Raw genomic sequence first — 14,041 nt, forward strand, 5'->3', positions numbered from 1 at the left:
AGTGGTGAGATTAAACCTTCGGTTATACACCATCAAGCATATAATATTTTAAATTTATTTTAAGAGGCTTTTTCTTCATGCCTGAGAGATCTCCAAGGAAATAATTTATAGTTAGTGTATATCAAATGTTTTTTGGTTTAAATGCACATAGGCTGCAGGCAGTGGATAAGAGTGAAAATTGGTGCAATCTGTACACATCATCTTATTAAATTTTGACTATTGGCTTGCAGAAAATAATCTAAAACTAATAATATCCACTTTATAAGTAAAAGTTCAGGACTTCATTAATTTTCAATAAATGCATCGTTGTAGTTGCTTCCACTGGTGGTGTAAGTGTGTCAGCATTTCCATAATGGACCATTCGCCTTTCATTATACATTCAGTTCAGGTTAAAACTTGAAATACAAGTCGTTGGCCAAAGAATTTTTTCCCCTGCACATTTAGTCAGAGTGGCCCATTTTACAAATAATTTCCAGAGGAAGTTTACTAACGTGGACTTCTGTCTGTTGGTTTTGGTAAGAAGTTCAGGAAATTAGAAAGGTATTCACTGGAAATAGATGCTAGTTTACATAAATGGGTGAATGGTAACTTGCTTCTGGTTTGTTTTATAAGATTCTTATTAGAGTTCTTTAAGGATAAGGGCACGTTTTCATCCTTTTATTCACAGCCCCTACTGCTATGTTTGGCACAAAATAGGCACTTGATAAATGTTTGAGTAAATGACCAAATATGTGGTTATTTTCTATATAACATTTTAGTTTACAAATACTCTAGTAGTGCACAAGTCTAGTGAGCAGTGACAGAAATGTGACATTTACTTCATGGCAGGTTCATGTGACCCTCAATTTCACTTTTCAGTTTTGTAAAACCCTCTAAACTGTAGAAGCTTAGCATATTTGCCTACACATATCTTGAAGTAATATAGTACTTTATACATTAAAAAAATTATTTTTTTCCAGTTAAAATTTGCATTTTCCTCTGAATCATTTCTGGTTTGGTTCAGGAAACAGACTTTTCTCTTTGCTTTTAATGAAGATCTATACATGGTATATTGCTCAAATCTGAATGGCCAGTAAATTAATCAATTCATTATATCAAAAAATTGAAACCAAAGTGTCACCATTTCCCTGAAAGCAAGGAAATTGCTGTTTGGGAGAGTCGTGGAATTCTTGTGATATTTTTGCATTCTCTTAATTCCTCAAACAATGGTTGAGTTTCTACCATATGCCAGTATTGTGCTGCTGTTTGGAATTGAAAGACCCTGCCATAGAAGAATTCATAGTCAGACATATAACAGGGAAATCACGATAATTTTGTGCTATTTGCGGAGATATGAAGCAACTACAGGAGTTCAGAGGCTGGAGCCGTTCTTAGGGTGTCTCACACACTACTTTTAAAAGCATGTTGCTTTAATTCCTACTTAACCCTTGGTATTAGCCTAGTCTAAAATATAATTTCTGTTAAGCCCCTATTCTTTATGAGTACGCACCAGTATAATAAAGAAGAACAAAATATATGGTTTGAAAAATGCATTCTTATGCTGGTGATGTTTATGCTTGTTTGTATAATTTTTAAGGGATTCTTTAAGGAACAAGTATATGTATTCTAGGTTCAGAAATAATCTAAATTGGTTTTTGTTTAAAAAAAAAAGTAGGACAGGGAGTAAAAATATTTATAGAAAAATAGGAGTGAAAATGGTCTGGGACCACAGGATCTACCCAAAAAAATCTTTGAGAAAATTAATTTAAATCCTAGAACTTTGGTGAACGAAGAAATTTATAATATTTGTTTAGTTAATAACATAAAAAGGAAAGATTCAAGCCTATTGGATGAGAATTTGTACATTATTTTAGAGCTAATAATAATGGTTTTCAGTTTAGTGAGGATTTAAAAAATGTTTTTGAATCAAACTTTTTTTCTTTATAATCCTTTTTAACTAACTCAGGAAATAAGGTATTATGAAATCCACACACTGTTACCTCCTTAAAGTATGAGGATACTTCCCACTGTTTGGTCCACTAGTGGCTGATTATTTTGTTTGTGGATTATTTGTAATTTTCTTTTTAATTCTTCCTTAAAGAGCATGGCATTTGGAGTCACAGACCTATATTTGAATCCTGTCATTTACTAGCGTTTTGACCTTGAACAATTATGCTCAGCGTCTCAGTTTTTTCTTGTAAAGTGATGATGATACTACTTAACTCACAGGGTTGTAGTGAAGATCAAATGAGATCATGTCTATAGAACACCCTGCCCGGCACTCAATAAGTATTAATAGGAACCCATATACCTCTTTTGAAAATTTTAATTGTCAGACAAATAAAAAAAAAAGCCAGTGCTTTGTAAATATTCGTGAATATTTAGTGTTCATTCTGTTTTTTGTCATGATGGAGAGAGAGTTGGGTTTCTGTGAATTACTGTTACAGCTTTACATTAATATTTTTAAATCACTTTTTGGTATGAAGAATTTCAAATGAAAGGTGATAGAGTAGTATAGTAAATCCTCATGTACTCATCAGTTGGCTTTGATAATCATCAACTCATGATTTTCTCTAAACTGTTCATTTCAACATCTTATCTTGCCATCTACTCCTACCTCCAATTTTTTTTTAACTTTTATTTTAGATTTGGGAGGTACATGTAGAGGTTTGTTGCAAAGGTGCATTGCATGATGCTGAGATTTGAGGTACAATTGAACCCATCACCCAGATAGCATAGTACCCAGTAGGCAGTTATTCAGCCCTTGCCCCTGCCCTTTCTCACCGCTCTTGTATTCCCCAGTGTTTATTTGTTCCCATCTTTATGTCCATGTGTCCCCAGTGGTTAGCTCCCACTTATAAGTGAGAATATACAGTATTTGGTTTTCTGTTTCTGCATTAGTTCGCTTAGGATAGTGGCCTCCTGCTGCATCCATGTTACTGCAAATATTTCTTCTTTTTTACGGGTGTGTAGTAGTCCATAGTATATATGTATCACATTTTTGTTATCCAGTTCACTGTTGATGGGCACTTGGATTGATTCCATGGCTTTGCTATTGTGAACAGTGTGGTAGTGAACATACAGGTGCATGTATCTTTTTGGCAGAATGCTTTTTTTTTTTTTGGGTGGTCTATATTCAGTAATGGATTGCTGGGTTGAATGGTTGTTCAGTTTAGTTCTTTGAGAAATCTCCAAACTGCTGTCCACAGTGGCTGGACATTCCCACTAACAGTGTAAAAGCATTCCTTTTCTTTGCAGTCCTGCCAACATCTGTTCTTTTTTGACTTTTTAATAAAAACTATTTTGCCTATCCCACCTCCAATTTTGAAATGAATCTAAGCCGTATCATTCCATCTGGAAATATTTCAGTATATATCTTTAAGAGACAAGGAAGACTATATATTAACTTTTTAAGATTTAAATAAAAAATATTTAATGAGACAATACATTTACATGTTTCAAAATTTAGGAGGTATGAAAGGATGTAAATGATGTATAGGTTCCTCCTAACTTTGTCCCCTAATTCTCAGTTCTGTTTACTTTTTTTTTTTTTTTTTTTTTTTTTTTGAGATGGAGTCTCACTCTGTCATCCAGGCTAGAGTGCAATGGCATGGTTTCGGCTCACTGCAACTTCTGCCTCGCGGGTTCAAGCTATTCTCCTGCCTCAGCCTCCGAAGTAGCTGAGATTACAGACGCGTGCCGCCATGCCCGGCTAATTTTTTTTAGTATTTTAGTAGAGGCAGGGTTTCACCGTGTTGCCCAGGCTGGTCTCGAACTCCTGAGCTCAGGCAATGCACCCTCCTCGGCCTCCTAAAGTGCTAGGATTACAGGTGTGAGCCACCGCACCCGGCCCCTCAGTTCTGTTTTCTGGAAGCAGCAGTTTTTTACCAATTTCTCATAAATCTTTTCAGAAATGGTTTGCATAATGTAAGTGTTTGTGTATGTATGTGTGTGTGTTGTGTGTGTGTATTCATCTACATGTTTATATACGGCTCCCATCCTTTTGGACAAAAATGAAATCAGATTGTACCTGTTCATTTAATACTATACCTACCCTGTATCATTAACTAACAGTTCCTCTTTACCTCATTCCATACATTTCGCTGTATGTCAGACATTTAACTTTTAGGATTACTAAATGAGACCTGGAACTATTTTTTTTTTAAATAAATAATTGCTACATCACTGAGAGTATAGCTCTGAACTCAAAATATATCCTTGCTAAGATGATATATCTGTTATTTTACTGCTCCTTAGTAAAATTACTGCAAAACTTAGTGGCTTGAAACAACCACCATTTACTTGCACATGATTCAGTGGGTGTGCATATTAAGCTGGGCTCACCTGTGTGGTTCTTCTGCTAGTCTTGTGTGGGCTCACTGCTTTGGTTGCAGCCAGTTGGTGGCTGGGTCAGCTTTGTTGTCCAGAATGACCTCACCCTCAAGTCTGGTGGTTAGTGCTGTTGGTTGAGCCTCTGCCTCCATGTGCTCTTTTGTCCAGCTTACTTTCTGTGGGCATCTCAGAGCAGCAAGAATGGAAGCTGCAAGGCCACGTTATGTTGGGCAAAGGAAGGGCCAGCGCAGATTCACAAGGTGGGAAGATAACACCCACCTGTTGAGAGGAGGCGTGAAAAAGAATTAATGGTCATTTTTAATGCACTGCAATGACTTTATTGAATAGGTCCTACACACACAAAAAGGAAGTCTCCGTCCTTTATGTTGACTGGTGAGAATGAAATGAAATAGTACATGTGATGCCTGGCAGTTCATCTTTATGTTAGGCATTACTTACAATCGTAAATCGTATGCATGTGAGTTGTAAAAAATTTATTGCCTTGCTTCCTTTATTTTAAAAGGATTTTTGGTAAAGGTATCTTTGAAATTACATGAAGCAGACTTAAATATAGAAGAAGATACTTTGTTCAGGTGTTTAATTTTGGAAAGAATACTTTAAATTTAGACATAAAAGTTCTAAAACACTTTGGCGTGTGAGTTTTGAGAGAGTCTAAAGCAAATACTCAACATTTTTTTATTTTTCAAAGGAAACTGGACAAAAATAATTGTTCAGAGGAAAAGAGTAACTAGCTTCCGTTAGAATTTACAGTTAAAGTATATAGTAGGAAATAACAAAGAAAGCGTACCTGTATAGGTAAAAATCTCAGGTGAAGATTTGATTTTCTCTCTCTCTTTTTTTTTTTTTTTCCTGTTGGAGCTACTCTTTCCTATCAATCGGGATGGAGAGACCTGCTTTATGCACACATTGTATATCTGTCTATATGTCTCATGTTTTTGAGGCATTCCTTGTGCACAGAAGCACTGAACTATATCATTGTAACAATGCCATGGTTTACAGTATATTTCATATGAATACCTGAAACTGTTTTCTTGAGTTGCCTTCACATGCTATATAAAATTTATTTTATTATGTATAATATGTGAAATATTGATCTGCATACCTTTAAAACTTGTAAAAGCCAATGACTTTGTTCTACAGTGTTAGGTAGATTTGTAAACTGTGTTTTTCAGAGTCTGTATTTTACTGACTACAAAGTTTTCAGTCGCTGTTTTGTAGAGGGCCTTCTGTTTGGGCTTTTTCTTTATGTTATTTTTTCTTTTTTTTTTTTTTTTTTCCCTCCTCTTGAGTGGAGCAGAGAGCAACTTCCAAACTTTCTGGAAATTTTGCATGTTTTTGTTGTTGGAGTTTCTGTAGTTGTTTATGAAAGTCTTAGGGATAAGGGGGAAGAATCATATATGTCAAATCTTGTCATTAAGTTTCTGCACAGTTTTAAAAAATGGTGTGAGTTAGTACATGCGCTAGTGATTAAGTGAGTTTGGAACTCGTGTGTAATGTTTCAAAGCAAATTAAGAGGCAAAAAAAAAGATTCAAGTTGAATGTTTAAAGAATTTTTTAAAAATCTGAGTTAGGTTTTTAAATGTTTATTCTGAATATAAAATGAATGCATGCTTAGTTATGGAAAAGTTGAAATAAGAAAGGAATAAAGATAAATTTACTCATAATTGTAAAGAGAAGCTAATTCTCTCCCTGTTTTTAAAACATTCCCTTTTATTCCCTCTAGCTTCTTAATTCTGTATGTGTATTTATGTGACTAAGGTCAAACTGTAAATGCTTTTTTCTTTTCCTTCTCTTTTTAAAGAGTTAAATGATTTTTAACTTGTAATTAGAATTTATTACTTGTAGGAGTCCTCAAGCTTTTATATCATGTTTTTGGAAGCAACCAGCTAGTTTAACGCACTTCTGAAACTGAAAGGAAAACTTACATGTTATAGGAGAGTTTTTTTCCCCTGAAGAGTTTTAAACTATTATTAAAAAAAATCCCTAATCACATTTCATCACCTAGAATAGTCCTTGATGACGACGTGTTTCCAGTGTCAATATGGTTTGGTTCAGTTTCCCATGACCAGCTCAAGTCCAGTATCTGACTGAGGCAAAGGGCTTAGGGCTTACTGCTTTGGGCACACCTCATGATTTTTTATCTTTGTCTCAACTGTATTAGGTTTGAAAACTGTACTTCTTTGTACTTTTTTTCATTTTCCATTTTTTTTATGAAGAGTAACATCCAATAAAACTCTTAAGCACAGAGTCCTGTTTGAGGATGAAGATGTAAATATTGCAACAACCACAGTGCTTGTCTGAGATGTGCATCACTTGGTGATAATCCTGAGTGCTTGTTCTTATTTTGAGAAATATAAGTCCAGATTCCACTATACCAAAGACAGATTGGGGTGGGTATCAGTGTAAGACCTGAGAGAAATGTAGGCTGTGAAAAATGGAGGCATGCCTATAATTTACTTTTTACTAATTCATATTGAACTCATGATCAAATTGGTGAGGGTTTTCACATTTTTCTTTTATTTTTAAGTCAGTTGATAATTTTGAGGATTTTAAATATTTGGTAGGTTCAAAACCAGGATTGCCATTTTTCACTGTTGTAAAACCTCTTGAGAAACTTTAACCCGGAGGTATCTATGATTGGGCCTCTGCTGAAACTATATGTAAAATATGAGTTCTTTCTCTCAGGGAAGAGCCTAGAGTTTTTCTAGTTTCTCATAGGGATCAGTGACCTAAAAGGGTTTTTTAATTGCTACTGTAATTAAGAAAACCCACAAAATTACTTTTTTCTAAAATATGCTTTAGAAAGAAAATATAGAAAGTGTAAAGTAGCAAAACCTATGAATTACGGTAAGATTTAAGTAGAAATTTGCACAAACTTTCAAAGCTTAAGTCAGCTATAAACTCATCACACCTTTTCTAAAAGGTCCTTTCCTTTGATTTGTAATAGGAATTTATATTAGTTATAGAAAATTTGGAAAATAAAAAGAACAAAAATTACATATAAACTCATCAGTAAAAATTAACTAGGCACTTAAGGATATTTCTTTCAAACTTAGATGAATGTGTTTTTACATAATTTTAAAGGTTTTTTGCTTTGAATTCACATCTCATTTTCTTAGAGCAAAAGATTAGTAATGAGTGAAGAAACAGGCACCTGTGATAACTGACAAGTCTTCAAACACATGTGTATGGTTGTTGTAGAGAGAACAGTAGAACAGATTTTTCTGTCCAGGCTTACTATATATATCCATTGCACTGTTTTCTCATTGTTGAAAAGTTAAATTGAAGAAATCTAGTAGAATGTTAGCTGCATCTCTCTTTAGATAATTTTGTTTCATTGACTTGAAAAATTATGTTTTTATATGTGGGTTAATCTTGGTATCTATGTCTAATAGTAAAGTTTTCTGATGGACTCATAAAATATAAAGAACATAGATTATTTCATCAGCATCTTCTGATGACATAAATTCCTTGGTATAATAGAGTTATAAAAAAGGAACATACCACCATTCTGCCTGAATTTTGTGGTACATTTCAGTTACTTACATCAATTGAAATTACTGAATATTTTGCCGTGACCATTTAGAAAAAAAGTGTAATGCTGTTGATTTAATTCAAGTACATTTAAATTTTCCATGAGGAGTGTTCCTTTTCCCACCAAATTGCATAAAACATAACAGTATAGATACCTTTTTCAAGAATTTTTAAATAAAATGTAACTTTTATCAATTTGTTTAGATTGTTTAAAAGGATACTTTGAAAAAAATCATTATTTCTTGCTTTAGTAACTGGAGGACATCTCTTTATCTATATAGAATCCATGCCCAAACTTAATATTCCTCTATTTTCTTGATTTTAGAGGTGAAAAGCCAGGCATCCTTCAAGCTAGTGGATCTTTGACAAAGATGCATTGCAAAACAATCAACAAACAATCAGAAAGGCATGCTATGTGTGAGTGATGATCCCTGCAGCATATGCCATAGGCTTGTTGTAGAGGAGCTGCTCAGTAAATGGTGGATTCAATTGAAACAAGTCTTTTTTTGGATGCTTAATGGGAAGTTGTAGGGTGGGTATGATGGACTAAAAATTATTTCTAAAGAAGGTTATATATTGTATATATTCCAGAATCTTCGGTTTTTATCGTTTCTTAAATTAAAAAATAAAAATTTAACTCTGTCCCAGGTTAACTCAGATGTTAACACTTATATAGAAATTTTTTTCCTTTTTCCCCGTTAGGCATCTCACAGTATTTTCTGCTTGTCTGTTTAGGATGTTAGGTAGAGGAAAAGAGAGTGATAGAAGATTTTTTTCTTAAAAACAAACAAACAAACAAACAAACAACTGGGCCAGGCATGGTGGCTCACACCTGTAATCCCAGCACTCTGGGAGGCTGAAGCGGGTAGATCACGAGGTCAGGGTTCGAGACCAGCCTGACCAACATGGTGAAACCCCGTCTCTACTAAAAATGCAAAAATTAGCCGGGTGCGGTGGCGCGTGCCTATAATCTCAGCTACTCAGGAGGCTGAGGCAGGGGAATCGCTTGAACCTGGGAGGTGGAGGTTGCAGTGAGCCGAGATCACGCCACGGCACTCCAGGCTGGGTGAAAGAGTGAGACTCCATCTCCAAAAAAAAAAAAAAAAAAAAAAAAAAAAGTTCAATGTTAGTATTTGCTGTCTATTTTAACTTCTTACTTTAAAGTAAAATTAGCAAAGTCTTATTGTTTCAGCCTGATTTAAATTTTATCTCCCTTTTTTATTATTTAAAGGTTGGAGTCTTTATCACTGGCCTCAAAGGATGTAGACTTTTTTTTTTTTTAATAGAGATTTTTATTTTTGTCAGTCACTTTTAAGAGGATTAAAAATGTTGATCCCTTTCATATTTCCTCGTCCCTTTAAAAATATTCTATTACGACAAATTTCAAACATACGGAAGAGTGAATCTTGATCACCTATCTGTCTGTACCCTAATCCGTTAATCCATTTTTTTCTGATGAATTTCAAATTAAGTTGTGGACATCTGTGTATTTCACCCCTAAATACTTGAGCATATCCCTCATTTAACTTGATTTCTCTCTTACTTTCTACAATTTTATGCAAATGAGCTGTTTCCCATAGGGTCTGTCTTGATATTAATCCTTTAAGGGTAAGGCTAACTTGTGGTTGTGTTAATGGTCTTCATCGCTGCTGCCTATTTTTTTTTTTAATTTCCTTAAAAGGTACTCTCAAAAGGCATATTGCACATGATTAGCAAGATTCAGAAGGAAGTGGTTAAAGTTTCTTACATGGCTTATACCTATGCTTTTAGTTCTTGTTTTGTATAAGGAATGTTGCATGAGGATATTGGAAAAAAATTTAAAATTAAGAGTTGAAGGCGGAACCTGATCTATAAGGATCCATTATGTTGAAGCCAAAGAAGCAGGTCTAGCTATTCTAAGTAAGTAGGCTGGAGAGGTGTTTCTTAACTCTATCTGGGTTTTGTTTTCCATTTGAAGAAAAATTATTTTAAGCAATTACCATTTTTGATTACTGTAATGACTCCTGTGTCCAAAAATTAATTACGTTTCTAATTATTAAAATAGAAAAAAAATCTGTTCAAATTTTGTTATAAATAAAGACCCCAGACTTAACCTCAGTAATGCATTAGTTCTTAGCATAACTTTTGTATTTTCTGTTGCATAGGCTTTGTGATCTTTAACAGGATTATTTAAGCCTGAAATAATAGAGATACTATTTGGAGATCACTGTTTGACTAAGCCCTGAACATTTCCACGAATGTAGCCTTTAGAGAGAGAGGGTTCCTCAAGCTGTAGTTTCTTTCAGAGACACTGCTTGACTCCTCCTGGCCTCCCTTCATAAAGGATTTCTACATGGGCTGCATTTTAAGTGATCTTCTACTTTTGTATTTTTAGAAAATAATTCAAAATTTATAAATAGCAACTCTAATCTTAAACTGCTCTCCAGTATGTCCGCATTTTTATTCCAGAGAGAATTATTAATAAGTTGAAAACTGATTATATTTGACTTGAAATATTGACATTGATCTCTGGTATTACCTGTTTTTGAACGTACTGTTCTTTTAATGTACAAAATAGATGTTTTTTGTGAGGAAGTTTTTTTTTTTTCTCCTAAGCATTGTTACCAAAATAAGACTTATTGAATGGTAACTTTAATACTAGCTTCTTAATATTCATAGAAATATTTAGATATCTAGGCTGGTGTATTTAGTCCTTGAGCATTTGCAGAATTACTTATCTGAAACATAAATAAGCTGTTAGTGTTATGTTATTAATAGTGAGTGTTGACTGTCTAGGCACTGTACCAGTCAGTCCTATGGAGACATTCTCCCATTGATTGCTCACACCAGTCCTGTTTCCAAAGCCCCTGAATGGTTACATTCAGCTGTACTGTCTTTCAGCAAGTTATACTATTTGTATCAAATTGGTTAGTGAAATCTTGTAGGTAATAGTCTTTCTTGAAAGTTTTGGAATTGATGTTTTTTGATGCTTCATGAAAAAAATGAGTTTTGAGTTTTGGAACCAAAATAGTAGTTGTTCCATGCTGGGCAGTGTGTTAGACCTTTTATATTTAATTCTGTTGAACCTGTGAGATAAGTATTAGTCCAATTTTGCCATTGAAGTTACTAAGACTAAGGTGAATTTGTGTAAATTGCATGTAGAGCTTGGGATTCCCTCTCTGGTTTGACTTCAAAGCCATGTTCTTTCTGGTACATAGCCTTGTGCATGAAGTTTTTTTTGCCATTTTATCCATATAAAAATTTTCCAGGAGGAGGATTTTTGCCTTAAACAAAAGAATAAAACATGTTTCGTATTTATTTATAGAAAAGGATTTTTTTTGGGGAAAGTTATAAAGCAGTTGCACACTAGAAAATGAGAAAGCTTTCGTGAAGGAATGCAGGTCAGAAGACCTAGCTAGGTTAAACTCATTGCTTACCTCATCTTGATAGAGGAGATATGGCTTCTTGCTATGTGGTTTTTCCATCTTCCTTCTACTTTGTCTTCTGTAAGAGAAAAATACTGATAAGTGACATTTATTATAGGTTATGTAAAATAATATATATGTGAAATTCCTTAAGATCTTAAGACTGAGCTAATTTTTTTAAATTAATTATGCTACTGTTGCTTCAGGGAACTAAGCAGTAAGCTGAAACCAATTCTGTGATGTTTATAGTGCAGTCATTTATATTATCTGGAGAGTTGTTACCTACATTGCAGTTTATCCTGATTTCAATTTGACAATGTCTACATGTTCTTTTAAATTACTTGCTGAGTTGGTGAATTTTTGTTTCTGTTATTTTTAAAAACTGACAACATCCTTCTGCTTAAAAAAAATTCAGTGCTGTAGTTCTGCTTGCAGCCTGTATCTTAGCAGGGAACCCTTTGGAAACCCAGTCTCCAGAGAAAGTTTGAAAATGGGCATCTTGGCATAGGCTGCTGCCTGGTATTACTCAAAAAGAAGGGCTGTTCATTTCCAGCAGGTGTTAAGAGCTGAGTAAGGCCCATAGCATGGAAATACGATCATCTCTGCCCCTACAGAGTTACATATACCTTTTGGTTGTTTGAAATTACTTATTTGGTAGCTCTGTTTGATGTAACAAGAAACAGACTCCTAAGCCAAATTGAAACGCCTTTTGTATTATCTCTACTTAATTTCTTCTACCCCCAGTTGATTCTCTCTTACCTTAATCACATTATTATGAATAATTGAAGAGCTGATGATGCATTTTTCAGCCTAAGGTTTTCTGATGAGGACTAAAGCATCTGATCAAATTTCATGTTCATGATTTCAACTTCACAGCCAGTATCTATTCACTCAAAAGCTTTTATTAAATCTCTTCTTTCGGCCGGGTGTGGTGGCTCATGCCTGTAATCCCAGCACTTTGGGAGGCTGCGGTGGGGGGATCGCTTGAAGTCAGGAGTTCGAGACCAGCCTGGCCAACATGGCGAAGAAACCTAATCTCTATGGAAGATACAAAAATTAGCTGGGCGTGGTGTCATGCGTCTGTAGTCTCAGCTACTCAGGAGGCTAAGGCAGGGGAATCACTTGAACCCAGGAGGTGGAGGTTGCAGTGAGATGAGATTGTGCCACTGCACTCCAGCCTGGGCAACAGAGAGAGACTCTGTCTTAAAATAAATAAATCTCTTCTTTTTTCATCTTGAGTCCCTTCTTCTCTCCAAATATCAGGCCCTCTTTTACTGTCTCCCTTAATTTTCACATTTTATTTGGTCCAGACAGTCTTGTATCTTAAAAAACAGTAATTCTCAAAATTTGAGTATTCTGCTTCTAAATGCCAGAGTCCCTGAAGAGTCTTAATTCTTCAATAAATGTATGGTAGAATAATGCCATTGCTAAACTGTATAAAAACAGGATTTTAAAACTAAAAATAAAACCACATTAATCTTGAATTTGCTAAAATTATGTTTTTGATTAGCTTGTTTTATGATACCTGGCCTACTGGGCCTCCCAAAGTGCTGGGATTACAGGCGTGAGCCACCACACCCGACTGGAAGAAGAGATTTAATAAAGCTTTTGAGTGAGGCCAGGTGCAGTGGCTCACGCCTGTAACTCCAGCACTTCGGGAGGCTGAAGTGGGAGGATCATGAGGTCAGGAGTTCAAGACCAGCCTGACCAACATGGTGAAACCTCCTCTCTACTGAAAATACAAAAACTAGCCTTGCATGGTGGCGCACACTTGTAATCCCAGCTACTCAGGAGGCTGAGGCAGGAGAATTGCTTGAACCCGGGAGGTGGAGGGTGCAGTGAGCCGAGATCACGCCACTGCACTTTAGCCTGGGCGACGGAGCGACACTCTGTCTCAAAAAAAAAAAAAAAAAAAGAAAAGAAAAAATCGTTAATAATGTGTGTATTTGGTGTTTTCTGTCAACAGGAAGAAGGTAGATAATGACTATAATGCCCTTCGAGAAAGACTCAGCACCTTGCCTGATAAATTGTCTTATAATATAATGGTATGTTTGGTGTGTTTCTTTTAAAGTAATAGTTGTTTCTTGTAAACATATTAACTATGTGTCGGTTCACAGAATGTCAGGCTGATGGACTGTGTCCAAGGTAACTATGTAGCAAGGAAGATTTGTTTTGTTTTACTTTATAAGAATACAGTAATTGTAGTAATTGTTGGTATTTACTTTTTTTTTTCAGAATATATATGGTGACACAAATGACATAAATATTAGCACAAAATTGGACATATTTCAAATGGAAACTTACTATATAAAAAATGTAATTATGACAGAAATATAGCACTAAGTCGTTTCTTGTTAGCCAGAGCAGGAATAGGCCATAATGTTTTGTAATTCACAGAATTAAACCTTAGGACATTGATTTTTATATAAAAACGTGCTGCTAATTTTTGTTTTAATGATCTTCACATCGACATAGTGATCTGTTCATGAGCCCTGGATTAGAGCCTTTCATTGCATGAATGTTCTTTCTTATGAAGACTTTGTTCTTTTATACTAGTCCAAGTATTTTGTATATATAGCTAGATAGATCCATTAAAGCTATTTGTTTACTAATTCCTGCTTTGCAAAAGTGGCTACTTTATTGAAAATAATTTTTAGTTTTCTTTATCAAAAGTATTTTGCATTGACAGTGTTTCACTACTAGTTGCTTTCACTTAGATTTGCAAGTGAATGAAAAGTATAAACATGCCGAGACAGTACTACTTTCTTTAA

General features: G+C 34.8%; 1 protein-coding gene across 12 annotated transcripts in view; it reads left to right on the top strand.

Moving 5' to 3' along the window:
• The window catches only part of URI1 (URI1 prefoldin like chaperone), a 93,034-nt gene that overhangs the window by 48,384 nt on the left and 30,609 nt on the right, over nucleotides 1-14,041 (top strand). For 9 of the 12 annotated variants that reach the window (XM_016935596.4, XM_054673557.2, XM_016935597.4 and 6 more), the window contains one exon: nucleotides 13,237-13,315. The exons of 1 other annotated variant lie outside the window; for it this stretch is intronic. In XM_016935596.4, the coding sequence (XP_016791085.1) occupies nucleotides 13,237-13,315 (79 nt within the window). Of the gene's footprint in view, nucleotides 1-8,191; nucleotides 8,284-13,236; nucleotides 13,316-14,041 lie in introns of all 12 variants that reach the window. 2 more of the 12 variants (XM_063800646.1, XM_063800645.1) reach the window with 1 other exon arrangement.

This window comes from Pan troglodytes, chromosome 20 (assembly GCF_028858775.2).
Source record: "Pan troglodytes isolate AG18354 chromosome 20, NHGRI_mPanTro3-v2.0_pri, whole genome shotgun sequence".
NCBI classification, from domain to species: Eukaryota; Metazoa; Chordata; class Mammalia; order Primates; family Hominidae; genus Pan; species Pan troglodytes.